The following is a 27,371-nucleotide window of genomic DNA, read 5'->3' on the forward strand; positions in this document are numbered from 1 at the left end:
AGAACATAACTGATATGCAAATATGTTCATATAGCTTCACACTGAGGGTAGCTATGATTTTTATAAATATGCAGTTTCAAGAAATACATTTATCTAATGCTTTTCAAAGCTAATGAAAAGCCTGGGTGGTGCTGCTGTACAGTCATGAAAGCTTTATAGTTCATAAGGAGACAATATACCTTCCTACCACAGAAGGTTCCTTTCTGGTTCTGCGTGGATGGAAATTTGTTCACATACCATCAGGCCAATTCATGCAGTCTTTAATTTGCTACTTTAAAAAAACAGTTTGCTTTTTACCTTAATGTCTAGGTACCTAGATAAGGAGAAATGAACTCTATCTAAGGAACCACAGGAAGTAACTGCCATTGGGAAAACATTCCTAAATACTATAACCTCTCTGAAGAACATGAGAGGCTGACACGACCCGTTCATAAAATTTTAATCTCTGCTTAACAATAAACACATTTAGAGCATGCTCCTTTTTAGAAATGTGTTTGACCTGCATAATAGTTCTAGAAAATCTCCCAAAAAAAGAGACTAATTGTTCACTGGCTTCATTACTCCATCACTTCTTAGTGACCTCTAGAAATTGGAATGCTTGCAAAAGTGGGTTTTGTGCCTTAAATCAGTCTGTCTATGCATATACTTCTGGGCCTGCCATCCATGCCTACATAATTTGTACCTCTAAACCTTCAGCAACATCAACAATGTGAGGATCATCATGCCAGCAACAGACCAAACTGATGACTTCTGCTGCTAAAAACTTGGCTTTCTATCAGAAACCTGCCCCCAGCTTGCTTCCTCTGCACGTTCAGTATATACAGTGGGAATAAGGAGGGAAAAAAAAAAAAAAAAACTTTCCATAGCAGATGATACATTAAAAAAATAACATAAATCTGTAGTTAGGGACTGAAAGAGGAAGCACATGCACTGTAGGCCACAACATACATACTGTCATAGGAGACTTAATTAAAAAGCTCTTTTGAAAAGGTTTCCTTATAGTTAAGAGAAAGGCATAACCCACCTCTTCCCCTTATACAGAAGGCCATTAGATTAATTCTTGACTTTGAGATCCACTGTTTGAACTCTTCCTACTCGAGCTACAGGAATTACAGCTAGTTCATATTCAGATCAGACACTTAACACCAGCTTGGTATATGTTTTCCCAGATTACTTAACTGTTCTTATCCCTGTAACTACTCTTAACCAGTAGTAGAATACTCATGAGCAAGAAACAATATTCTATCCTGGTTCATTTCAGTGGATAAGACAGGTTTTTGATTAAAAGCCCAAATTCTGCACAGTAATAATACCACAATCCCTCTCTGTAGAGTTAGCAAAAAGGGGAGGCGGACAGAATGGGTACTAAAGGGAAAGAACATTCAACAGCTTGTCCTCAAGAGTCTTTCAGCTGCATATACAGCTCTTAGACAGTAACACGTAAAAACAAATTGAACCAGAAACCCAAACAGCAGTTTGTTGAAGTAAAAGCTTTAACTGCTGATGCATTTCTCAGGCCAAGGAATGTATGCCAGTGCCACTTCGCTGGGCTGTCTTTCTCCCTCTTTTTCGAAATGCAAGCAAGAATTTTCCTGCACCACAGCAATTAACCAATTCAAATTAATACTTAAATTGTTAAAGTGTTAAGTGTTAATGAACACAGAGAAAAAAAAACATGCAATTGATATTCAAAGAATCAGTACATAATGGGCAAAACCACTGACAAAGGATGGGCCTTGAAATGTTTTAGACCTTGCGAAAGGATAAGTGAGAAAAAATGGAGGAATTTGCCCAGAAGAGGAATTCTGGATTCTTATTATGAATCAATTTATTCCTCCTTAAACTAAAGATTAAACTGAAGTACCACTTAACAAGAATGATCTTAAAAGAACATGAATTACAAAAGAACTTTCCATGTCTATTAACTGTTGTCTATTTGGAAGAGAAATGGTCACAAAAAAGAGATCATGAATTGATGTAGTAAGGGGTAGTGCAGTGTGAAACCCTTTCAAATACTTTAGTGGAAAAGAGAAACGAAGAAAAAGGCATCTGAACTTCTGTTTGCTTTTACATATTTTACCTCCCATATCCTCTGCAGAATGTAAGAAGCAAAGGGTGGCATTCCTGGGGGTCCACCAGCAAATTCCATTAACATGGTCAACAATTTGAAAAAAGGATTGGCTGCCTGTAATACATAAACATAAAAATATCCATTTTGATCTATTTCATTTTACACAGTAATTTTTGAGAGACTTTTAAAGTAACCAGATATTGGCTCAAAATGTATTTCTATGAACTTCAGGGATGAAAATTTCAAATATTTTAATCCTTTACTACTTCATCTATAAACAACGCACAATGTAAACAGTAGAATTAAGCCAGTGATTATAGCTAGTGCATGGCACTATGATCATATTAGATATGATCAGTAGAATACACATTAGAAGAAAAAAAAAAGCATACATTTGTAAGCCAGACATTATTCTTAATGGGCAAATATTAAGCTGCACAGGGTTGACTTTACCAATTTATCCTCTCATACATATAGAAGGTATCACTAACTCAGATTGTTATATGCTATTATATGCTTATTATATGCACATAACATGCATCCAGAAAAAACTATCCAAAAGCATCATATAATTACTGAAGGTTTACACTGATCATTAGTATTGGCATATAATTTCTTTCTGAAACTACTGACATTTCTACTCTACCATGTTAGCTCTGATTTTAAATCATTTTAAAAAGCTTGCTAAGACTCACACAGCTTTTAAAATGCTTTGATAAAATGGTTACTATTATTATTTTATATCTTGCACTTCACCAAGGGTGTCTATTGTGCATGTGTATATGTGCAAAGCAAAAAAGCATAAAAATGTAGCAAATGTTAGCATGAAGGAGGGAATAGATTGTCATCTGATAGTGCCCATTCTATCACACAAAGCAAAGCTGTCATGAGAATCATGTGCTTCTTTCCCAACCATGATTATGTCTCCTCTGCTTGACATGCTCTTATTTTTTCCTGATTTCTTTTTTTCTTTTCTGACAGCAGCAAACAAGAATGTCCTTGTGTGAACATACACTTCTCCACTCTGCATATATTTTTCATGTGGAATCCATTTGGAACTCTCAAAATTTTTATCATCATCAGGGCAGGAATTTATTCCAAGTAAGAGACGTGTTTGCATGCACAAAACTGCAAAATAGTGCCCCAAAAGTTGAACAACCAGATGATAAAGATATGTGGAGAATCTAGAAATACGTTATTTGGCTTTGAAGAAAACTTTTATCTGAAGCTGCAAACCAGATTTCTGCTTTAGAAAACTTAATATACAGTGCAGTTAGACTTTATTTTCTGTCACAGAAACTTTCATGGATCATTTTCCATGCAGGACTTTTGATTAGCAAAGGATTAAGTAATTTAAAACAGAAAAATATTAATACAAATTATTTAATAGACAGGCAGTATGTTTACATACCTCAGGAGTCAACTTTGCTATAGATGTGAAAAGCATGGACACAATCTTAAAAACAAAACAAACAAAACTCACTTAGACTTATGCTTATTCAGTTAAAATAATAAATCACCCCATTAAATCTTTTAGAAAAGGTCTTCAAGAAACAGCTATAGTTTCTAATACTTACATGTTCTGCGAGTCGATTATTGTACCGGCACAAACTGAAAATAAGGTTACAAGTTTGCCTAATGTTGATACCATCGCGGATATGTTGAAACAAAAAAGGAAAACCCTGTAACAAATAACAAGGTATTACTCTATAACCTTTGTACACATGCACACACACATATATACATGTGTATATTTTTAAAGGTTTATGCATTTATATTTAAATGAATTACCTTTCCTCCTGTTAATGCTGCCATGTCATTTTGCGACAAAGTTAAATGCCTAAAATACAAGAAAACCTCTGTCACTTTGGAAACCATTTAGTTAGTTTAAAAAGACATACAGCACTAGTAATGTTAGCCTATAACCTCAATATTAAAAAATAAAAGGGAAAATAAAGGTATTGAAATAAAACTGAATGATAATAAATATTTTGTAATTAGACCAAATAAATTAAAAAAAAAAAAGTGTAACTGAACATGTTCAAGTATTTAGCTCAAATCTCTTATTTGGTCATATTCGTATCAAAAATATTTACTCTAACACCATCAGAAACAGAGCTTACCCACATACATACTCATTTAACAAAAAAACAAAATCCGGAAACACGTCTAAGTTCAGAATTTACTTTTGGATTTTAATTTTTGAAAAGCTCTTGCCTTTCTGAGCGAGACTGTTCAACTAGAAGAGCAATCAAGGCAATCATCTTTTCAAGTGCAGCAGGCCTGTATTTTTCTTCTGCTAAAGAAAGTATATCTTCCTCTTCCTCCTCTTCCTCCCCTTCTTCCTCAGAAAGTACTTCAACTTGTGGCTGAAGGGGAAAAAGGATAAATTCTAAATGGACATTTTGGAATTTTATTTCAAAGACTCCTGTAGATGTTGCTTATATTCTGCAATCCTTTTTATTTATATCAGCTGAGTCCTTAATAAGCTCTTCTGATACATATCAGGCAAATAATTAATTCATTTTCACATTCAAACAGTCGTTTTGCACAAGGTAAATTGTATTTCCAAATGCAAAAGATGGACTGAGGTCACTATATAGCCTGACTTGGTGATCTACTTAATAAAAAAAATTGCAAGTAAATTTAAAAATCTAAGTTGTACAAAGGAAATAAACCATCAAGTTGATCTCATTAGTAGTGCCATAAGAGCAACTTAATGGTTTCCACCTAATAGCAATCTTCTACTAAATATAAAACTGTGGTTTATAGTGTAGGACTTTTATAAATATTACATTTACGTAAACAGTAAAATAAAAATTATATTAGAGCAAAGCAATTTAACAGACGAAAAGCAGTCAAGAGACAAAGTGTTAATGGTCATAAGTAAAATAGGAAAGACTAGTTCTCACTGTGAAAGATGTTCAAACTTACATTTTCGGGTCCTTTAGTTCCCATATAGAAATGGACCATTGTTGATATGGCTTGCAGTGAAAGCAAGAACTGGCTCTGAAATATGTAGATATTGAATTATTTGGAAAATACATACACATATATACATACACAATTTGTAAAATTTCAAGGTTATACTCACTTCCTCTTCTCCCATTTTGGCAAATTCATAAAGAAAGGCAAAGTATTCTGTAAGATGTTTACTGTGAGGCTTAACACCATGCTCCATGATTGACAAGAGAGTCTTCACAAAGCGAGTTACACAAGAGCGACTGCCAATGTCTTCCACAGGACCATCCATGTCATCCGAACTGAAAACATAACCCGGTTCAGATACTTCACATGACAGACAGAACACAAAATGATCTTGAAACAGCCCAAACAAATTTTTAGGAAAACAACAACGGTTTTCTACTCTGTCCTACAGTAACGCTCAGATCTCTGACACGAATGCCAATTAGATAATAGCATTGTTTAAATTACATAGCATCCATCACTCAAAATTTTGAATTTTTTTAAAATTAGTATTTTGAACCCAAATTCTAGTAAGAAAAAGGACTCTTAAAATAACTGAACTATGGGATCTCCTGCTTATGTCTTCTCCTTCATCTGCATGCCAAATTCCCAGATTTCAACAAAGAATGCTGTTGCATCTGGCTGTGCGGTGGCACAAGGGAAAGGCAGTCTCCTAGCCACAGAGAAAGGAGCCTGACAAGACAGGGAGCACATATGTTCAATTTCATTCATCCACTGAAAGTTGGATATAAACACTGAACAAAATAAGTGGCACAGTATTTTAAAATACGACTTCCAAGTTTTTTGTTATGAAAATTCTATCTTCTGGTCTTCACTTTTTATGGCATTACAGTTATCACAAACTGTGAGATTTTCGCTTGGGAAAAGGACCACAAGTGTAACCTAGGACATGAGGAAGAAAAACCTTTTTTTCTTCTTCTACGAAAGCCAACAAATATATCAACATAACAACAAATATTTTGTAACTGGGGATAAAGTGATAGTTTTCTTGATAATTACCAAAAAGAAAAAAGAATCCAATATTTTTTCTATTTTTGTGATTTAGTTACATGACACAGGACTGGATTCAAACCTCTAACCTCTTGTATTGTACTTAAATATTTAAAAATGATGCCTGTGTGTCTCTGAATCCAACTTAAAATCACACTGCCCTGTATAAGTAGACATATTTACCCCTGCAGCTAGTTACTGACACTGAAAAGAAAGGTCATGGTGAAAATCTAGCCTAAGGGAACAAACACTTGCATTAATGTATCTATACATACTGACTCTCATACTTCTCCAGTATCAATAGTACTTCTGAAGTAATGACAGTATTGTTTTAACAAGACCATTTTGAATAATTCAATAGACAAAAGCAGCTGATGAAACTCATGAAATAGAAAGAAATTTTCAGGTGCTAGGATTTTTGATTTTACCAGTCTTCCATTCCTGGCTGCAGATAAAGATGAGCATGCACCGGCCTCAGTCTCTGTATCACGTGAATACACAAACGCTGGAACATCTGCAATCACGTAAGTCATTAGAGTTTTACCTAAAAACTAGCATAGAATTTTCCCTGTGCAACATAATTCTTCAATGAGATGTTGCATACATAAACGATATATGTCTTTCTAGGGAAATATTTCTATAATCATCAGATGACTTAACCTAAATAGAGGTTCATGTGAGATGATGTAATTGTTGGTAGGTTTTTACCCGAACAACTTGCAAAAAAGTATACAAATAAGTAAAACTATTAATAATATTCATATCTCACTGATAACAGCAAATATTCAAATGTTACCAATATAGTATTTTTTTCCACTTTTTTAACACTTCCAGAAAAAAGATATTAATGTAACTTTGTTACACAGCAAGCCAATGTTACAAAATCAAAACTACCCCAAAAATCAAAGGCAGAAGGGAAATTTATAATAGAAGTTTTCACTAGGAACACCAAATCAAAGTAATTTATTCTATTTTATTTTTCAAACATAACACATTTTCCTGCCACAATATTGTTAAGACAGCTCAGGAAAAAAAAAGATGTAGGATCTTCAAAATGATGGGGCTTGCAGAAACCTTCAATTGTATGTACTGCAACATTTTGTGACCCTAATTGTATAATCACAGCACTACCTAATATAGATTTCGTTTTAAATAGTAAGGACCCCATAGCCAAATATATTCGCTCAATCATAAGCAACAATGGAAAGGACTAAGACAACTAAAGGTATCAATAAAAACTTCCAGTACGTATTCAATTCCAATCATGCAGCATAATAATTAGCTCTTTCTCTTAACGGGTAGAATCCATTAGAGTACTCATCTATAATAATCTCTATAATAATTTTCTTTTACTTACCTGTCTCACAATCTGATTGGGACACTTTATTAGGATCTGCATTGGCCACCAATCATCATCAGCCATACGGTCCAAAAACCACTGCAGAAGGTAATATGCTTTTAAGTTTTGTTCCAAATCAACAACCACAAAAATATATTCTAGTCTAACTTTCATTTTCCATGGTATTAAAGTTTAAAGAGATACTGCAGTTACTAAGAAAAAGCAAATATTAATTCAATGGGAATCTAAATGTCCTTGGTACATGAGAAGGAAGGAACAAAGGTCAATAGCAACAGACATTAATATAAATTTACATTTACTATCTTATCCCTGTACTCTGCATTTCATTATTCAGTTATCTGGAAGGACATGCTTATCCTGAAGAATGGTATCAACAGAATTCAAAATGATGCTCACAATGAAGCCTAAACTGAAGAATCTTGCAGAGTAGGGATAGGCCTAAAGAAGAACGTAGATCCTGAATTAGATCCCTTCTCATTTTAAATGTTGAAAAGCCTTACTATCACCCAAAACAGAAAATGTGTAATGACAACAGAGTGAATCATACAAAGGCACTCTGCAAAAAAATCAGATGAGTCTTTTCATTTCCACAAGTTTGTTTTATTCAGAAGACACGACAGCTGAAAATAAATAATCCAAGTTGCCATTCCTTTTAATTATATCTTAGTGTTCTTTGCCACTTTAAATGTCTATACTTGTTTTAAGCACCTCAAGATAGCCCTACACTGTGTCACCCGGTCACTGAACATTACAGATTTTTTTTTTAACAACCCAGAATTTATAAATGAACAATGAATCAAATTCATTTGTACTGCATAATGTCTATTGCAGGATATAGTATGTAATAAGGGTCTTGTACATTGGAATTACCATTACCATAGGAAGCCAGTCACAGTTTTTCTTCCATATCTAAAACCTGTATTTTCACGAACGCTACAGTGAATTCTTTGCCCATGTTTTCTCATTCCCGCTTTTACCCTGACTCATTTTCAAGCTTTAGGCTTCTATATAATATCATTACTCCTTTCTGTTTCATGCACATGGTTCAAAATTCTCAGCTTCACTAGCAAGACTGAGTTCATTTTCAGCTAACTCTGGTACTATCTTCTAAGTCCCTTCATTGCACTATGGTCTTTTATCTTACTCTCTTCTCTTTCACTCTATTCCTTCAGCATGCATTTGTCTATTGCTTTTGCATGATCTCAGGATGTGACAATTTGTCTTTTTATTCCAGTTACAAAAAGATTTTGGCCTGTGGTCTCACCACAGGTTTCAGAAAATAAAGTTCAGTTTGTTCTCCCGCATCAGCAATGGTCAGAGAGGATGAATTTCATCTCACAGTGTACACATATGCCACATGCAGAAGATCACACCCCAGAATATTCCAGGGATATGAATCTATAGAAAAGTAAATCAGTACATAGGAAGGTGGTTTGTACTGCTGGAATTACTACATCACTTACCTCACAAGCTGCCTGACTGTTATTAAATTGTTTTGTTAATAGTTCAATCCACTGAAGCATGGTAGGCTGTAAAAGAAATAGAGAAAAAGATGTAACTTAAAATAATAAATTAGAACCTAATCTTTAAGCATTTCTAAATGGTCAGTTGAATTATTGAATGTTAAAAAGAAACATAGTTAAAACCACTAAATGACCACTACATGTTTGACAAACTAGCAATGAATTGCATGTACACAAGAATAGAAGTATGTGTTTCAAAACCTATGAAAGTTATATATAAGGTGTAGTTGTTATTCATGCAATTCTGCCCGCTGTAATTGCGATCGTATTTTGGATTTAGAATTAGTAGAATTACAACAGACAAGAAAGAAGTAAAAACTGAGTGAAAATAAAGACAGTTCAGATAAAACTTTCTCTTTGCTTATGCTAATATTGAAACTTAAAAATTAATGAGCACAATTGTTGCTCAATGGTAAACAATCTCTTCTAAGACAAAGAATAACAAGTGCTTGTTTAAATTAGAGTTCTCATCTTCGGATCATCCAAGAAGTTTCAAACACAAGAACTGAAGATTTGTTCTTCCTGATGTTTTGTGAGACAAAGTAAGCTAAAATGGAAACTCCATTTTTTTTCCATTGTATGGTGTTTACCATAAATTTATTAAAATGCCTTTAAATTTTGTATCACCAGTGTACTTGCTACATCTCAAAACCATATTTCTTTAATGAATAAGTACAGAAATTTACTATACCCATGCAGCTATTTAATAAGAATTCACAAGTAAGTAGAATACCTTTTCCTTTGAATGGATAAATGTCTCTAGCACAAAGGAAGTGCTTAACTGAAAAAAAAAAATTGTACCATTAATTATAAAATGCCTGAGTTAAAATATAAATAACTTCCATTTAAAATAAGAATTACACACTTCCGAAGTTTTTACCTTTGCTGTCATCAGGGATACAGCTTTTGGATCTGGTAGAGTACTTGGGATACTACTACATAGCTGCCACATAAACCTAGGGACAGCAATTTAATTTGTTTATTAAAATTAATAATGAAAATCTCCATAAAGAAAATACATCTTAGAATCACATTTTTAAATACTTACCCAAAATATGTATGCTCAAAAATGTTCTTGTCTTGAAGAAACTGCATGTTATCATGCCATATCCACTGAAGAAAAAATGCTAACATCAGATACAAGAAAGCAGTTTATTTCACCACATAAGTATAATTTTAAGATTATTTAAGCATTTGCCATGGCAAAGCAAATATTTTGCCTTAGGAAAATTAATCCTTTTATTCGAAAGTTCAAACCCAGTTTATTCTTACTACAGCAGATGCTAGCTTTGCCTGCCAAACAACTTTAGAACAGACCTCGGTAGTTCCTCTGTAATTACCTTTTTTCCATCTTAAACACTGCTATTTTTAGGGAACATCTTTAAAAAGATGCATGGTCAAAGTGTGGTCAAGACCACAATTGAACGCCAGCAAAAGTGTAGTAGCTTAAAAATCGTATAAGTACCCCTAATCTCTAACTCAGATCAATTACACTTTCAAATATCCTGACTAGATATAGCTAAAGGTGAAAGTTCTGACCCATGGCTTGATGGCCCGTGTGAGCTTTTGATGAATTCTTGAAGAGCAAAATTCGATCTTCCATCACTATCCAGGACAGAATTTCACGTCAGGTCCCTCTACTCCTCTTTCTGAAATAATGTTTTTGACCAAATTTGTTTGTAGCATTTTTTACATGCAAATGATTTTAAAGTTTCAAAACTTTTTCTTTTCAAAACTGGGGACTTCTCCGTTGCAGCTCCTCAGACCATGCACGGCCCAAGCAGCACCTTTATGTAAACAGGCAGGTGCTGTAAGTTGGAGCAGCCCTCAACACTGAAGAGAGAAAAGAGAAGCCACCACTGGCAGTTTTTGTTTCGCCTGCCCCTTTCACTAACAGCTGGGGTACTCTCTCCAGGGCTACGTGCAGAAAGGGATGCTCCTCTGTCCCTTGCTCCTTATCACAAGCAAGAGTTGTGTTTTTATTTTGCTTTCCCTCAGAATTTAATAATCTACCAAGAAAAGCACAATGCAGCAGCTGTAGCTACTCTCTTGTTATTTCCACCTCAAAGCAGTAAGCAGCTGAGTAACCGAAGCTGAGAAAAGGGTGATGGTTAATCAGAATACCTCCTGTAATATCACAGCAGGCAAAACAAACACTCCCAAGAAAACACTCTTTTTTTCCCAAATATGAAGCAGAATTACTCAGATATTTGAAATAGAAATTACTGGACAGAACAAGAAAACACATCTCGAATTTATAAGCAATGGAAATCATCTTAATTTATTTCCTATTGAAAAGACACCAACTCATATGATGACAGCTACATAGTATTTTCCAGATAGGTTGGCTAAGTTTTACCTAGACCTAAAAACTGAGAAAGTAACAATTGCCATAGAGTTACAACCTGGTTTTTCTACCCCCCAATGAAGACATTTTTATCCACTCTCCACTACAGCGTTATTTAAATGACTTGAACACTGAAGATCACAAACAGTTCTATAATTAAGAACTCTGAACCAAAATGAAGTAAAAGAATTTCTCAAAATTTAAACTTCTTATAACAAACTTACATGCAGTGAAATGCTGTTTCTCTCTCTCTTTTTTCCTTTTTTAATACACATACTCACGTTCTGCTCATTGAAGAGCATTATCTGTCCCCAGGCTGGGGTTATTTCAGACACCTCAGTTACTGCCCTGAAGCAATTACTTTGATTTTCTGAATTCTGCTCTTATTGCTACCTCAAAGATACAGCTGTACTCCCTCACAACAATGGCATAATCTAAAGGATGCTGTTTTCCAGAGTTACAGTATCTCACCTCTTAACAAGTCTCTCTGCCAAGCTCAATGTTGGGCAAGATATTTTGTATCTCTGATTTTGCTCTTTCCCCCTAATTTTTAGCAACAATCTTTAAAAATGCACTTGCCTTTTCTGGAAGCTATTGTAAGATTCAGCTATATTTTTCAGTGAATTTTGTTTCATGCAATTAAAAGCAACAGATACTAAAAATAATTAGTGATTATTTAAACAAAACAAAGACTCTATTAAACAGCATTCACCTAAAATAGTAGCTAAATGAAAGGACTGCCATCTTATTATTTAAAATTGTATCTGTTTTGCTATTCTTATTCAGATTTCACTGATTTGTTTAGGATTTCTTATGGTATTTTTATATCAGCGTTAAAACAAATCAACTTGTACCTCCAGCAATTCTGATGAAACATCAAATTTGTAGTCTTTGCCATTTTCCTCCTCTGGTTCCATCCGCTTATAAAACAGCATGTAAGCACTGTGTGTCTTTAAGAAAAAAAAAACTGTATAATTTTTGTTTTGAGGGATAAATCATGAAAACAGAAATATGTCCATATAACAAGTATTTGGAGAAAAATACCTTTTCAAAGGAGAAGTCCATAAATTTATCAGTCACAGAATCATATGTTTTTGTCTGTCAGGAAGAAAATAAAAGCATTAATGACAATTCTTTTAATAGTCTGGTTAGTGATAATTTGAGGTAAATGTGCACATGGACCACTTCATGATATTTACAGAGAAGATACTGACATCTATTTCATATTCAAAGCACTACAAATAATCTTCTGTCCTCTCTTCTACAGGGGCCCACTCCAATTTTTCAAAGTTGCAATGCAGTATTTAGACCTTACTTCTCATTCAATTCCTTGCCTCTTCACATAGTTCACATAGATACCTCTCCTTTTTTGGAACTGGAAGGTATTTTACCCATTTGCCAAACAACTGTTCTTGTTTTATTTCAGCATATTATCTTTATTGCTTACTCACACAACTGTTTTAATAACAGCAAAAAAACCCTTACATTAATAGCTACAAATTAAGTTAATAAGATAGTTGGCACAGGAGGAATTAAAATCTTTCTCCTTTATTAGCTTAACCTCTGTCCAAATCATGATATCTTAGGGCCATGAAGTGAAAAAACAGAGATTGCATGATGTGCTGAAACAGTTTCACTCTAAGTCTTTCATCTATTCATCAGAATATCACTTAAGCAGACCAGAATGGGAGAATAGCTTATTTACACAAACGTAAGATTAAACATCAGCTACATATCAAAAATTTCTAAAATATAATACAACTCAGCTATTTTTTCTATTTCACTTACATTTCACAATAGGTGATAGACCAAAGTGTTCACACTATGAAACCCTTCGTGAAAGGGTCTTCAGAGCAGAGTTACAATAGTTAAACACAAGAAAAATAAAGCCTTAACTTACAGTCATTTCTCCACCAAAACATTCAGAGGCAAGCTGGGCAGAATCAAAAGGTTTTACTTCAGCATCATTGAAAAGATACCTGTAAGAGAGTAAGCTTTTGAAATACAAATACTGTAAAATATTCCAGCATATCACTGTGAATCGCATCTGGGGAGGATTGACCAGTAAGAAAAAAAATCACCGGCTAGATAAATTTAAAAATGAAAGGTAAAAACATATATTCCATATATAAAAGTACAGTAAGAACATATTTTAATAATCTAAATATTGTAACAGCATTTTCTCCACATAGAATTCAGTGAGTTTACAGGGAAGAAAATCTGGTTCACTGAAACCTAACAAAATGAAAAGAACTGAATTTCAAAATCATAAATGGAGCTGCAGACTCTTCAAAGGTAACAACCAGCTTCTGTGATGAAGGACAGTTTATATGAAAAATTTATGATATAGTCATTGATATTTTTGTCAGAAAACAAGCAATAGCTGTCATCTAACACTAGCCTGGCACTGTCCTGCTGCCCCAGGGTCCAGAGTGCTCCCCACAACAGTTAACAGCTGCAGAAGACAATCATGTACCCCAATAAGTTAATATACTTACACCTATCAAACTCCCAACACTTCTGGCTCTTGAAAGGGACCTACAGCACTTACCTCTTATATGACCAGGTGTGACAAAGTCAGCACTTTTTATTCACTTAAACATAAGAAATGATAGAATTGCTTTGTGTAACTCACCATTTGTTGTTTTTGTAAGCATGGGGATTGACTATATCTCTAATAAAACTGTAGTAATGTCCACCATCTGCTGTTCCTGTATGAACTGTCACACCTATCAAATCATACTCGTAACTCTCAGTTTCTTTCGAATATTCGCCATCTTCCTTAAAACCTTAAAAAATTTAATACAATATTTAGTCAGTTACTTCATAAACATCTGAACTTCAACACTGACGTGCACATTTCCTGTAGTTACACTTAAAATTTTTATTTTTCATTTCAACATGGCACAATGAAGACAGACAGAAAATCCACACCCCACAGAAGCAGCGTAGGTAGATCTCTGCCCTTGTGAAACATTTGCAGTATTTTGTAAGACATCAATACTGAAGAGGTTACAACTAATAACTAAGTTATTCCAGATGGGCAAATCTTATTTATTATGGCAGGTGGTCAGACATTTTCTGAAGTTCAAATATTACTCTACAAAACCAAAGGAGGCCTATAACTAACACTATGTAATTACCTGCAATTTCTCTTATATTTCATAAACAGTTTGGAGCATAGTTTGAAAATAATTGATTTATTTTCTCAAATATCATAAATAACTTCCTTGAAATTGCAGGCTGACTAAAACTTTGATTTTGTTACAAAAAAAAAAATCACTAATTGTTTACAGGTAACATATACAGATGGCAGAATATGAAAGAAACAGAGTAGTGAGATCATTTTATAAGGCATACCTTCTTTTCTGTCATTTTTTCCCATAAGGAAATCTTCAGTGTAAGGTGTCATATCCAAACGCAAAGGGAATGAAAAATGTGTATTGACTTTCTCCTTCATCATGGTTACCATATTAAATGTATATCTCATCGTGTTGAAACTTAGGATACGAGGTAGTTTCTTAAAACATGCCCTAAAGGATTAAAAATAATAAACATTAAAGAAAGCTTGTCAGTTTAACAATATTTTCACAAAGATTTTCAAGACATTCATTTCAAGCATGAAATTGGGAATCAGTTAAAAATCCTAAAACACAGAATTCAGCGATCAGCCTTGTGTTAATTCTTATAAACTGCACATTAATGATCTTCAAATGGTGTACTCATACCCATGTCATTTATAATACCTACAAAAACAAATAGGATGTTTTTCATCTTAAAAATAATAATTAATTAAATGCAATAAAAAGATAAAACAAAATTGGTAGTCTTATTTTTCTCTATTTTAGTAGGTATTTTCAAGTATGGAAATATTTTTAATGCTACCAAATTTAGAAGAAGAAATCGGGGACTAGATATGAAACCTAAGCAACTGTTTTACATAATGAATAACACAAATGCTGCGCAAATGCTCAAAAATTTTATTTTCCAAAAACAGGAAAAATATAATTCAAAAGGTACTACTTTCTACAATTTTCTTCTAAGGTATTTAAAACAGGCATTAAATAGTTCATGAATATGTTAGCTTTTTCTAAAATATCTTGCGTTATTCCTTGGTGAAATCTATCTTTTTATATGCTCTTCTGCCTAAGGATCTCATCCTCAAAGACCTCTATCTAAATGGAGGCACGATCCTGTTTCAACTCAGGGATGCTTCTAATTCAGTAATTTACTAATTACAACACTTGGTAATAAGAAACTAATTACTAATTACTAACTTACTAATAAGAAACATTAGGAATGCTAATTTCTTCATAATTATACCTTTTTTCAGCCCGCACTTTCTTCCCACAATGAGAACACGTGTACATGTTGTCACCTTCCAAGGTGTCTTTAATGGTTACTTCATCAAGAGATTCCTATAAAAAAGGAAGTGGTATTTACATTTTGTGCTTACATGCCCTGCTTTACTATTTTACAGGACCCTCTCTTGATCTTTTAATAGGTTTAATCAACAATCCATGAATTATGAAATAAAACTGGTCAAAGTCACCAAAAAGTCTGCACCAGGAACAGAAGCCTGCATTGCAAGATTAGTTTGATGTCACAAGACAAGGACTGTTCCCTAGAACCAAGATTCAAAATTAAGCAATCACTTCAGAAAAACAGTAGTCTGTGTTCTAAACTATTCCAAACAAATAAAGTGCTCTAAAACTAAAGTATGTTTGTTAAAAATTGTCTAAAAAATCAACCTAAAATGATGTTCTAAATTAACTTAATAAGCAATAGTTCAAATGTGCATATACAAACTTTTAATATTTAGAGATGTCTCATTTAAAATGTGACCAGGGCTTCTCCAAAACCAAGAAATGAGTACATAGTAAGTACTGATCATAACACAATTTTTAGTGGAATAGCATAAACCAATGTCGAATGACAGCAGATGATTGCACACTACACTGAAAAGATGAAACAACTTAACCAGGTTACGTAGTAACATCAGCTAGGAATAGCACCTAAAACACCAAGACTAGAGTACAGATACAAAAAAATATCAACACATTCAATACACTCCACTGCATTTATTTAGAATTGTAATCTACGTTATAGATCACAGTCTTGTATTACTTACATAAATATTCTTCATATCTGCCACCTGGCATCTTACTGTATAGAACTCTTCAGCAGTCTGACTAACATGCTCACAGTCCTAAATGACAGCAATAGAAAGAAAAATTAATGAAATGACTGTGATGTAAATTTAAAAATATATTGGAAAGATATGAATAGAAAAAAACAATACCTACCAAAGAAACAACGTTGTTTGTAATAACACCTCCAAACAGACTTTTCACTGTATTTTTCTGTGAATGAATTAATAAATTTCATCAAGAAAACCAGAGCAAGTCCATCACTTTGCAGGCTTCCTTTTGCTCCCCTTTGATAACTCACCAGTTCTGGAGACATTTCTTCTATTTTTGTTATTAGGTCAGTGAAGAATTCAGTCATATCCTTCTGCTCTCCAGTGTTGAGTGGCTGCTTATCCATGGTGTAGGTTTTACAGAAAGGCCTTGGATTGTACGCCTTACATTCACTTTCCTTGTAGCAAAGAAAAAAAAAAAGGCAAATCCAATCAAAACAACAAAAATGCAGCTGTTCTAGATACACCATATGCCATTATATATAGTATATAATAACATAATATGCCTATAAGGTGACAAAGTTTGCTAAGCTTTTACCTAACTGATCAGAAGAGAATCATTGTTAAAGTAAAACTATTTTGCCAAAGATGTGACACATCCCCTTCTTGTATATCCATTCTGTCACAAAATGTAGTGTGATCAGACTATCTTCATTTTTGGATATTACTGACTTTGATCCTGGGAACTGCGTAATTCTCATTCAGACTTCTCTGTCATATACTTATTCTTTCATTCATGGCAGGCCTACATTCTTTTTGTCGGATACATGCCTACATTCTTTTTTTTTTTTGTCTTCAAAGCTCTTACCAGCTATAAGCTCTCAAAAGCCATTGCGCAAAACAAAATTTACTCTATCTTTTTTTTTTATCCTATCAAAAATATTTCCATTATTTCGGGCAGTGTTTCACTATTTTAACAAGAGTAAAAATATTTACTGCTTCATAATTACTACTCAGGCTGTTAAGATTACCAGATTATCTGTTGTTTTTAATCTTATTTTAGCAGATTACTCTTTCAAACACTGGAGCAAAGAAAATGCAAAGAGCAAAAATAATATATTTTATTTTACACAGAGGGAAAGTAGGACAACCTCACAAAAGAGAGGGCAACTTCCCCAAATCATTCCATGATTAAATTAAGAATCAAGTTCAAACTTTTAGAACATGATGAATGGCAATGAATGAACAGTTTCTACTGACAATTTACAAACCTGGTTTATGAATTAGCCTCAGTCCAGGGAATTCTCCACTGCCCAAAGTTCCCTTCTGATGGGGACTTCTGTAGCAATCACTCAAATACTTAGATTTAAAGGTTCGAGAGAATTGCCATGCTGGTTCACTGTCTCGAGCCACTCCACTACCTCCACTGTGGAGATGCCTGGCCAGGGAGCTCCTGGAGCGCTGGAACTATCGGCTCAAGCAGACGCATGTGTCTGCAGGCCCAGGTCTGATGTGCAGCTACATCACAGCTCTAACTAAAGAGCAGGCCCTTGCACAACGGCAAACACGTTATGCTCACCCTCAGCTGAGCATTCATTAGTCTGCTGAGGAGAAGGGCTTAAACAGACCCAGATTATGGAACCTGAGCTTGAAGTTCCCATCCACTCACCTCTCATCTTTTTTTTTTTTTTTTTTTTTAAAGAACACAGCAGACGGTCACTAATGTTTGGCCTGCTTGGCCTGTTAATTACAGCTGGGATCCGATATTAATCTCTATGTTAGATTAGCAATTTTACATTGCTGCTTCATGAAAACCTGTGCAGTATTATTACGAATGTTGCCAATCTTTCCTCAACTGATTTGCTGATCTGCAGCATCAAAGTGGGTAGAAACTATATCAGTCAAGACCCTCCTTTACAACTTAGTCACATATACATAAGCTGCCAAGAATTGAGATATAAAATGGTAGCTACATTTTTTTTTCTTTTAAGGAAAATAGTATACTTTATAAAATAGCCTCTTTCACACTTACCATTAAGTAGGTAAACATTTTCTGGAGTTCTAGTAGAGTGGTCTTGTGTTTCATATCTTCTGAATACTAAAAGAAATTCATAAAAGATGACTTTATCTTTTTGCTTATTACTTTCCAGAACCAGTATTTAAAAAGATGAAAAACTTTAATTTTCATATTAAATAAATAACTTTATTATGGACAATTAAGAAAAATGATTGAGCACACGGTGTGTACGCACTATTTTACACATATATATATCACTGCTGCTCATATTTTAAGACATTAGCCAAAAAAACTATGCCTAACATGCCACAAAGTAAATTTATTTTCTAAAAATTTATTCCATATAAGAGCTTTTAGTAAATATTAGAATGGTGCTCATGTACAACTCAGTAGCTTCTTTTTTAATTCTATTTTTTTAACTTTTATTTACAAATGCTTAATTCTAGATGAAGTGGCAATTAACAACTTAATGATAATAAAAAAAATGTGAGGACACTATCAACTAGGGTGTTTCACACATTATAAATACATGGTTCATACCAGGGACTAAAATGAAGCTTTCTTTGTAACAATGAACAGCTAGAACTAATAATATCATATTTATCCAGTTATCCAGTGTGTAATAATTTACAGCATTTGCAGTATTTCTGGGACTTCAGTTTCTCAGGAACTTTTATAAACACTCAAGAATAACATATTTTCTAACAAGTTTACAATGCTGGAGTTAGGAACAACACAATGCGCAAAAACAAACTTGAATCAATGGAGTTGATGGCAACATAACATAAATTTGAGAATATGTTTTATTTAACTTCACCTTAAAACATATTGTATTACAAATATATTTATAAAAATATCCCTTCACTCTAGACATCAGCAAAAGAGTGCAATCAAACAAAAATCAAACTAACAGTCCTGAAGAAATATATATAGGAAGAAGTAAATCTTAAAAGTAAGCCTAAGTAAAGGCTTAATCAGCCTTTACATTGATTCTAAACTCAAATTTTTACCTAAGTCCACACAAGGAAAGTAGGACCCTAAACCATACCTTTGCAGTGAAGATTGCTTGCCTGGCCTCTGGAATCATATACAATTGCTGAATAGTGGATGCCAAGTAACAAGTCGCTCCAAGATTAGTTAGCCCAACAAACCTACATTCAGCTCGAACATCATCGTGTGGCCAATAATCCCACTTGTAAGGTGCATGGGAAGCTAGAAAAAGCATAAATCATCAAAAAGAAAATCAATTCAAAGCACAATTTACCATGATTACATAAATGAAATCAAAACCTTTATGCTTACATTAATAAAATACATCCCATTGCTCATTCTAAATTCTAATCTGAGTAAGACCTAGACCCACATAGGAAGAGAGGTAGCGAACACAGACACAGTTCCACACAGCTTATCCTCACCTCTGCTCACTGGGAAAAAGAAAGCACAGCAGAACACGCTACTTTGGGCTGTAAGTGATTTGGCGCTTTTATAGAAAGGCAGTTCTCCTGCTCACGGCAAGCCTCATCTCTTACAGTTGTTCTGTAAAGGTATTCTGTAGCGTTCTGTGGGGGCACATTATATTATATGGCAGACTCTTTAATTAACTCTTCTCTAATAAGGCTGCAAAGAAATGAGGAAAATGGGAAAGGTCTCCTCATCTGCTACTCAAGATGGTAGCCAGACTAGACAAACTATTTGTGTTTGGTGATTCTCCTAGAAGTGTAAGTGGTTGTAAGCGATTGGTGCTTCTAGGTACTGACACGCTTCTCTTCCCTAGCATCTCATGCAGGAGAATACAATGGAAAATTAATTATCTGAGCTGAAGAAACAGCTAGGTAACACAACTGCAATTCTCTCTAAAATATAGAGGAACTACTCCGCTGTCCAGAGATCCTGACTCCAGCATATCTTCCCTGATATGTAAAAGATTGATGCAAAAACTGTCATAGCTTTGGTCCCCCAGGGACCCTCTCCAGTGATTTTCCTGAAAAGTAAAACGTCCTACAAATAATTCAGCACCTCTATTAGAGTGTATGTTCAGCTGTCAGACAAAAGCAAAAATGTAGTATAACCGTTTTACAACCAACAAAAGCAAGCGAGGTTCAAGATTTCAATTCCTAATTACTTTAACAAATATTAAAGGCTCATCAAGGTTTTCTTCCCATCCATACTATCGACTATAACGGATCCTCAACTCTTCAAATATGAGGCCTACAGGATATTCTGCTGGACAACAATTACTTGTTCTAATCTCCATTTTGGCATTGGCATCAAAACAACTATTAGCGCTGAGGCTTCAAGCAGAGAACAAATTTTTTAATTCTACTATTTTAAGGAATTTCTGTGACATGACTTAATGCTACCTGGTGGCATGGGGCTGGTTGGCTAATTGAAACAAAGCTCTCCTCAGTGTAACCTCTCCAGGAAAATGGCTAGCATGACAGATGGACGCACAGTTCCTTCTCCAAACTGAAATCCTTACATTGCAAAATCCTAATTTGTTCTTTGTGAGTCAACGCCTATTCCCTCACTTATAGCTTTTCCAGCGGTAAATACAGAGGAGTCAGTTGCCTTCTTCTTACTTTCTGAGAACATTTGGAGCATATTCTTCCGCCTTAGCTAACCAAAGTTCTTCTCTGATGAGACAGCAAGCCATGTTACTGAACAGAGGCACTCTGATTTCAAGGACCAGTTGAAATCTTGGCCCTAAGAAGCTCAGCTACCACAAATGGAAGGCCCCAGAATCCATCAAAATGTCCCAAAGTTCAGTGGCTGGTTCAGGAGCAGAGCTCCATTTCAAATATATCTGACTATTTCTCATGTCCTTCCTTTCAGTCATGTTTAACCAGATTAAAGAAGAGCGGATCAGAACATGATCAAAGTGTACTCTTTATATATGACCCAGCATCCTACTACATTGACGAAAAACTATGATTTCTCTTGGAAATTTTATAGGATTCTGGTTATCTGAATCACCAAGACAACTGGATGACTGAAAAAGAAGTCTATATTTTAGAATATATACAGGTAGAGTTTTATCTGTTCCCCCCTTCATTCCCAAACCGAAACTTCCTAATTTAAAAATGAACAGATGTTCAGATCAGATCAATCCTATTATCTTTCATCATTCCTTGAAGCTGACAAATTCCTCTACATACTTTTTTTTTCCTTTTAGTGTAGATGTATTTTGGCTATGAAGGTTTATGGCCTTGTAGATTTTTTAGCATGCAAGAAAAAAAAAATCTGATAAAGGGTCTTAAGGAATTCTAGAGAAATTTCTCAGAAAGGATCCACTTTCTGTCCCCTGGGATTTTTTAAGAGACTATCTTCATTTATTAAAATTTTTTCTTCTTTCTAATGAATTTTCACCACAAAGGCAAATTTGTCCTCATTTAGGGCTATGTCCATTACTCCTCTCTGTCATTACAGACAACAGCCTTCCATGGGAGACACAGAACTTGTAGCCAAAGTTGTAATATTCTCATTCTGTTGGAAGTACAATAAAACTTGAAGTACAATATTTTTTTCCCTCAAGAGACCTTTATTTCTCTGTATTTCACCTTCTGATCATGTTTCTGTTCCAAACATAACATCAGCCACTATCTTAAAGAACTTTCTAGAAACCAAGCAACCTAAGTTTTTTTCCTATCCTTCCTTTGGAACTTAACATTTTTATAAGCCCTAGTCTTAAAAAACAGACAAACAAGAAAAAATAAGAGATTTTAGGAACAACAGAGGATATCTGTATCTCCCTTCTAGCAAGATCAGAGTCTGTATTCAAATGTAAGTCTTCCCTACTGAGAAATGCTTGAAAAAGGCTGGGAAAATAAATCAGAATATCACCTGATACTTAACAGTTAATTTCATGAGTATCACTTGTTTAAAATGCATGAAGATATTGCCATGTCTTTGGTTAAAACTTCTAACTTTTACCATTCAGCAATGAATGAAACTATGGTAAATGTTTGAAAAATGTTGCTGCAGTTAAGACTACTTTACAATATACTGTCTTTTACACTTAAACAAGTTAAACATTTTAATGACTGCCAGAATAAAGTATTTATAACATCTCTTTTATAATTAGAGCCTTTAAATCTTTTTTTTTTCTTTGAAGAAAATACACTGGAGAGCCATCAAGGCAATGTTTTCATGATGAAAACCATACCTTATTTTGCTGCAGGCATTTAAAGCAACCCATTAAGAACCGACAAACACATCCTGGCTTCAAACAATATAGCATGAGTAAAAAATGTTAGAACAGCAGATACAGCAATTGGTCAGATTAGAAGACAGGAACTATATAAGTGGTAGGAGTGAAAATTTCTCCAATGATCCACAAAGCCAGAATATTACAATGAAAGACAGAAGGGAAATTAATAATATTTTCCTAGATGTTATTAAAAGAGCAATCAAATTACAGAGATAAGCAAGTGAAAAATTCCAGTTTTAAGAGTACCTGAATCACATCAATGGAATGTAAGACTTGAAACAAGCGTGCCATTAGCAGTCTGAGAGAACAGCAGCACCTCAGAATGAGACAACTGCCTGCTGCCAGTTGTAATAAAATTTACATTTATGGAACTGAGATAGAGTGAATATGGAGTAGGACCATGGACCAGATGGCTCTGAAGAACTTAAGTAGGAAGGAATAAACAAGATTGTTGCATTTTCTGTAACATGTTCTTACAGAAAATGTTACAAAAAAACATCAGCAATGATGTATAACTGGGATTTGGAGTGAGAAAAATATTAGCTGTAGAAAATGGATGGCTGCACCTGGAGAGATATAAACTTGCTCAGTAGTTGAAGATTCACTAACAGCAAACAGAAATTCTATTCTATGGACTTTTCCTAAACACAGGACATTTTGGAGGCTTTTTAGGTTTCCAGTAAAGTACAGAACACAAAACATTAGAGCAGAATTCTTACTTTCTTCCTCAATTGTAAGGTACTAAATCAATTCCATAGATCACAGCAAATCCTCAGGTTACAGAATTTTAAACTGGGCACAAGAAAGAAACTCTAGCAAGTTTAAAATTGCAAAATTAGAATTTGAAAAGCAAAGGTAAAATATTAACAGATCTAAAATTTTGGTAATTTACAAACGGTACATAAGAACTGAGTTCATTTGGTGTGGCTTGGTAGTATAGAACATACCAAGCTAGATTACGTCAGGGAAAAGAGAAATGAAAATCTAGCACAAGACAATGAAGCACATGAAAATAAATCCACTCTAACAATACTCTTCATGCATTGGTGTCATTTAACAGGATGACATGCTTTAAATAACTAATATTTAAAAAGAGATGATCTGAAAATCAGATGACACTTAATAGATAGTTAAATATATTCATTTTCTAGGTGAGTGAAAGACACATCTGCTCTCTGACACTACTGTAAGTGATGCCAGATAAGTAGCAGAATTAGAAAGGGGAATTTTAAGAGCATTGTTAATGCTAACATCTTTTTTCATTACTTATTTTGGAGAGCATGACTACCTGGTTTAAGTTAGCTCTCTATCTGTTTCTATCTATGCATGCTTAACAGACCACTATTTTTAGCAGGTCATTAAAGGAAGACATATAAGTAACATAAGTGAACAGGAAACACAGAAAGACTATTTCCAAACAATACTTAAAAGTTATACAAAAGTAAAGGTTCTTACACTGCATATGTTGTGCCATAACCCAGTTGTGGAGCAGCCTGTAGTTTTCCACAGATCCCTTTACCATTTCTACCAGTAAGTCGTAAGCAGCAGCCCTTGAAGAATGTGACTTGCATTTTGGCTGTTGTCTGTCTTTTAGACTTGGCAGCAAGAACAGAAGATTGAAGATGTCTCTTAGAAACTCCTGTAAACATTCAAAAAGAAAGTTTATCAGTCTGAAAAAAAAATTTAAAAGATGACAGTCATCTATTACCAATTTTATAGAAACGTCTACAGACGTTCTGGTCTTCTATCAGTTATAAAACTTTCTGACATGCATACAAGTTTTGAACTGTGAATTTCAATGGTTTTCTCTACATTATAGGGACTGTAAGCGAAATAAGCCTGCTGAGTAAGAATATCAAATTATCTTCTCCTTATGCTAAATCCAGCATGTGGCAAAAATTACAAGAAAAAAAAAATTCAGTCTGCCAGACATTTGCAACTTGAAAATGCACAGACACAGCTTAAATACAAAGATTTTTTTTGGTAAACGAAGATACATAATATGAAAAAACCTACAATGGCATAACTTGTAGAAACAGTCACAAACGTATCATGCATATTTTATCATAAAAAACACTAAGAAATGAACCAACCTTGCACACTGATGCACACTTTTATTCTTCCTTTGTATATAAAAGCACATGTATAATAAACATGTCTTTTTGTTCTATGTGATAAAAGTAAATTGTGCAAACAATGAAAAACAGAATGTTGATATGTAGAGACAGCATAAAATACTGGTGCTACTGAACTCAGTAAGAGAAGTTAGTTGTCTTTAAGAGAGGGGCTGGACTTCATGATTGATAATTTATTTTGACAAACTATTTATATGGATTTTAAAATAATTTTAAGACTTGTTTCACTCAGTGAAAGTCAGCATATAACTTTAATGATGCTTCTATTTTGAGTTTTAGGAACTGATAATTATTCACAAAAACAGAAAGCCATATTATGTACTGTAAGTCAATTTTACACTGTTCACCGAATAAGGCTGACTGTAAAAGCTAAAATGTTAACACTTCCATATACCTCTTTGGAATATTGATCAGACTTGAAGAGGCAAAAAGCATAACTGTGCCAAGCCAGGTTGACTTGGATGACAAACACACAAGATGGATCATTAATTATGTTTACCTTCCCAATTTAATGCAGCAAAAAACTGAGATGGCCTAGCCCAAACTTCAATACCTTCTCTTTGTCAATTTATTTCAGTTACATTAGAACAAAAGCAAAACACTAAGTCAATAACAACACTAAGATTTATAGACCTGTAAGACTACACACCCTTCTAAAACTATACCACCTTTAAAGAAATATAAAATGGTGAAAGGCTTTCTTCCATTTCCTCCAGCTCCAGCATACACATTACTAATTAGCCATGTAAGTATTACAAGTGTATTACAAGTGATCATGAAAAGAGATAATGTTATAGAATTTAGAAATAGGATTTCAGGAAATTCTCTCAGAAGTAGCAATCACTCTATGTAGTGTGTGTCCAGGCTATATGACATGTTCAAGAGCCTTCTTTTAGCAACAATCAGACAATAAATTGTTTTCCTCTGCAAATTTTTTTTGAGTACTTTTTTCCTAAAGATATTTTCTTCATTTGTTTTTCTGGGGACAGAATTCGCTCTCATTTGAAAGAAGTACATGAGGCTATTATACTTAATTCTACAATTTCTAGACTACAATTAAAATAAAGACTGTGGCGAATGATTACACGGACCCCAATTTGTATTTGATCAGAATTGGAATCGGGATCCCTTTATTGCTCAAGTGAACACCTTATTTAATAACACCATGTCTATACAAGCAACCAGCTTTGGATTCGTGGCCTTGCAGATGCCAGTAATCAGCTGGCCCCGTGCTGTCTCCACCTACTTTCTAAAGTAAATTTTGCATGGGAATAGCAAAGAGAGGACCAGTATACGCTGGTCGTTCAAGGTCACGGGAGAGCGCTGTTCTGTCTTAAGCTATACCACCTCCCACAAAAGATCCTGCTCCTGAATTTCCCTACTCATGTATATTCAGTTAGGCAGCCATTTGAAGTTAAAAGGGCAGATTTCTGCTCTAAAATCTTAATGGATTTTAATTATTTCTGAAGATGAGAGCCTCCACCACACATGGGAGTATCACCTAAAAACCTTATTTCCTGTTTAGGGAAATTCATGCAGCATTAATATGAAATATTATCATGAAGGTCTGTTTATGTTTGAATACTATGGAGAAGTCTCCTCCCGGCCAATATGGTTAACCAGGGTTCATGCAGACTCTTTTCACACTTTGGAAATGTATTTTATTCTGTTTATGTGTGATATTCAAAATAACTGGAATGCTTAGTTTCTTGAGAGTTAAACTATTCTTTGCAGCACAAGTAGATTTTTTTTTCAACTTTTCAATAATGTGAGAGGCTGGAGAGGCCTTCCAAAGGTAGAAAGATAAATACTTTGTCCTATCAGTTCATGGCCATACTGTCAGCAGCTTAAGCAAAGCAATAAAAGAGTTTACAAGCTAATCAATCCTCTCCCCCATACATTTAAAGCCTTAAAAGAGGACTAGAATTTTCAACATATGAATTGCAATAAACAGGTTGGCTACAGTGATATTTTTAACCACAAAAGAATTCTGAAGAAAAATATTACTTTTTGAAGAGGAAGACTTTGCCTTGACCAAAGACTTATGCTGATATATGCAAGTATGTAATGTATGCAGCAGCAGTCAAGCATCAACTTCTCCTCCCATGATATAACAAAGGTGTGCAGAACACCACAGAGGGGGAAAATATGGGCCTACTGAGTTGTATATATTAAATACCAATCTCCCAATCCATTCCCAGCTTGCACACGTGATACAAGCTGTGCTGAAAAGAGTGCACCTGAGGCAGCAGCCTGGCTTCTTTCCATTCCTAATCCTACTTGCCAGGTGTAGTTAGTTACATCAGCAGACCATCCACATCTGGTACGTGAAGTTACCAACAGTGCTTTCAGCTGCAGCCTAATTTCCCACTCTTTTTTGAACAGGTATCCCAACACTTCAGACTCCTCAAAGTGCAGGAGCAGTGAAAAAAAAACCTCAGAGGGTGGCTTTGTTTAGAAGATAAATACAAAAACCCGACCATGTGAAAACACTTTTTTATCATGTAAGTGGCCTTAAGATGTACCTTCCCAGTGAAGGTGTGTTAGCTAGCACATTTTAAAAATGTATTTTTGCCCACCAAAGTACTCAATC

At 34.4% G+C, this 27,371-nt stretch overlaps 1 protein-coding gene across 1 annotated transcript in view; it reads right to left on the minus strand.

The window, feature by feature from the left end:
- Positions 1 to 27,371, minus strand: part of USP34 (ubiquitin specific peptidase 34) — a 137,342-nt gene that overhangs the window by 18,234 nt on the left and 91,737 nt on the right. The window contains exons 43-67 of the mRNA XM_088531283.1: positions 24,099 to 24,282; positions 19,485 to 19,648; positions 18,452 to 18,517; positions 16,731 to 16,877; positions 16,586 to 16,642; positions 16,411 to 16,488; positions 15,603 to 15,697; positions 14,640 to 14,812; positions 13,915 to 14,068; positions 13,180 to 13,258; positions 12,324 to 12,377; positions 12,134 to 12,229; positions 9,981 to 10,045; positions 9,813 to 9,888; positions 9,666 to 9,713; positions 8,873 to 8,938; positions 7,407 to 7,487; positions 6,478 to 6,563; positions 5,166 to 5,334; positions 5,006 to 5,080; positions 4,289 to 4,440; positions 3,863 to 3,911; positions 3,649 to 3,753; positions 3,483 to 3,527; positions 2,081 to 2,185 (exon numbers count right to left, since the gene is read on the minus strand). Of these exons, the coding sequence (XP_088387409.1) occupies positions 2,081 to 2,185; positions 3,483 to 3,527; positions 3,649 to 3,753; positions 3,863 to 3,911; positions 4,289 to 4,440; positions 5,006 to 5,080; positions 5,166 to 5,334; positions 6,478 to 6,563; positions 7,407 to 7,487; positions 8,873 to 8,938; positions 9,666 to 9,713; positions 9,813 to 9,888; positions 9,981 to 10,045; positions 12,134 to 12,229; positions 12,324 to 12,377; positions 13,180 to 13,258; positions 13,915 to 14,068; positions 14,640 to 14,812; positions 15,603 to 15,697; positions 16,411 to 16,488; positions 16,586 to 16,642; positions 16,731 to 16,877; positions 18,452 to 18,517; positions 19,485 to 19,648; positions 24,099 to 24,282 (2,469 nt within the window). The remainder of the gene's footprint in view (positions 1 to 2,080; positions 2,186 to 3,482; positions 3,528 to 3,648; positions 3,754 to 3,862; positions 3,912 to 4,288; positions 4,441 to 5,005; positions 5,081 to 5,165; positions 5,335 to 6,477; positions 6,564 to 7,406; positions 7,488 to 8,872; positions 8,939 to 9,665; positions 9,714 to 9,812; positions 9,889 to 9,980; positions 10,046 to 12,133; positions 12,230 to 12,323; positions 12,378 to 13,179; positions 13,259 to 13,914; positions 14,069 to 14,639; positions 14,813 to 15,602; positions 15,698 to 16,410; positions 16,489 to 16,585; positions 16,643 to 16,730; positions 16,878 to 18,451; positions 18,518 to 19,484; positions 19,649 to 24,098; positions 24,283 to 27,371) is intronic.

This window comes from Tinamus guttatus, unplaced genomic scaffold, assembly GCF_059628265.1.
Source record: "Tinamus guttatus ecotype Peru unplaced genomic scaffold, ASM5962826v1 Tinamus_guttatus_pri_ptg000403l, whole genome shotgun sequence".
Lineage (NCBI taxonomy): Eukaryota > Metazoa > Chordata > Aves > Tinamiformes > Tinamidae > Tinamus > Tinamus guttatus.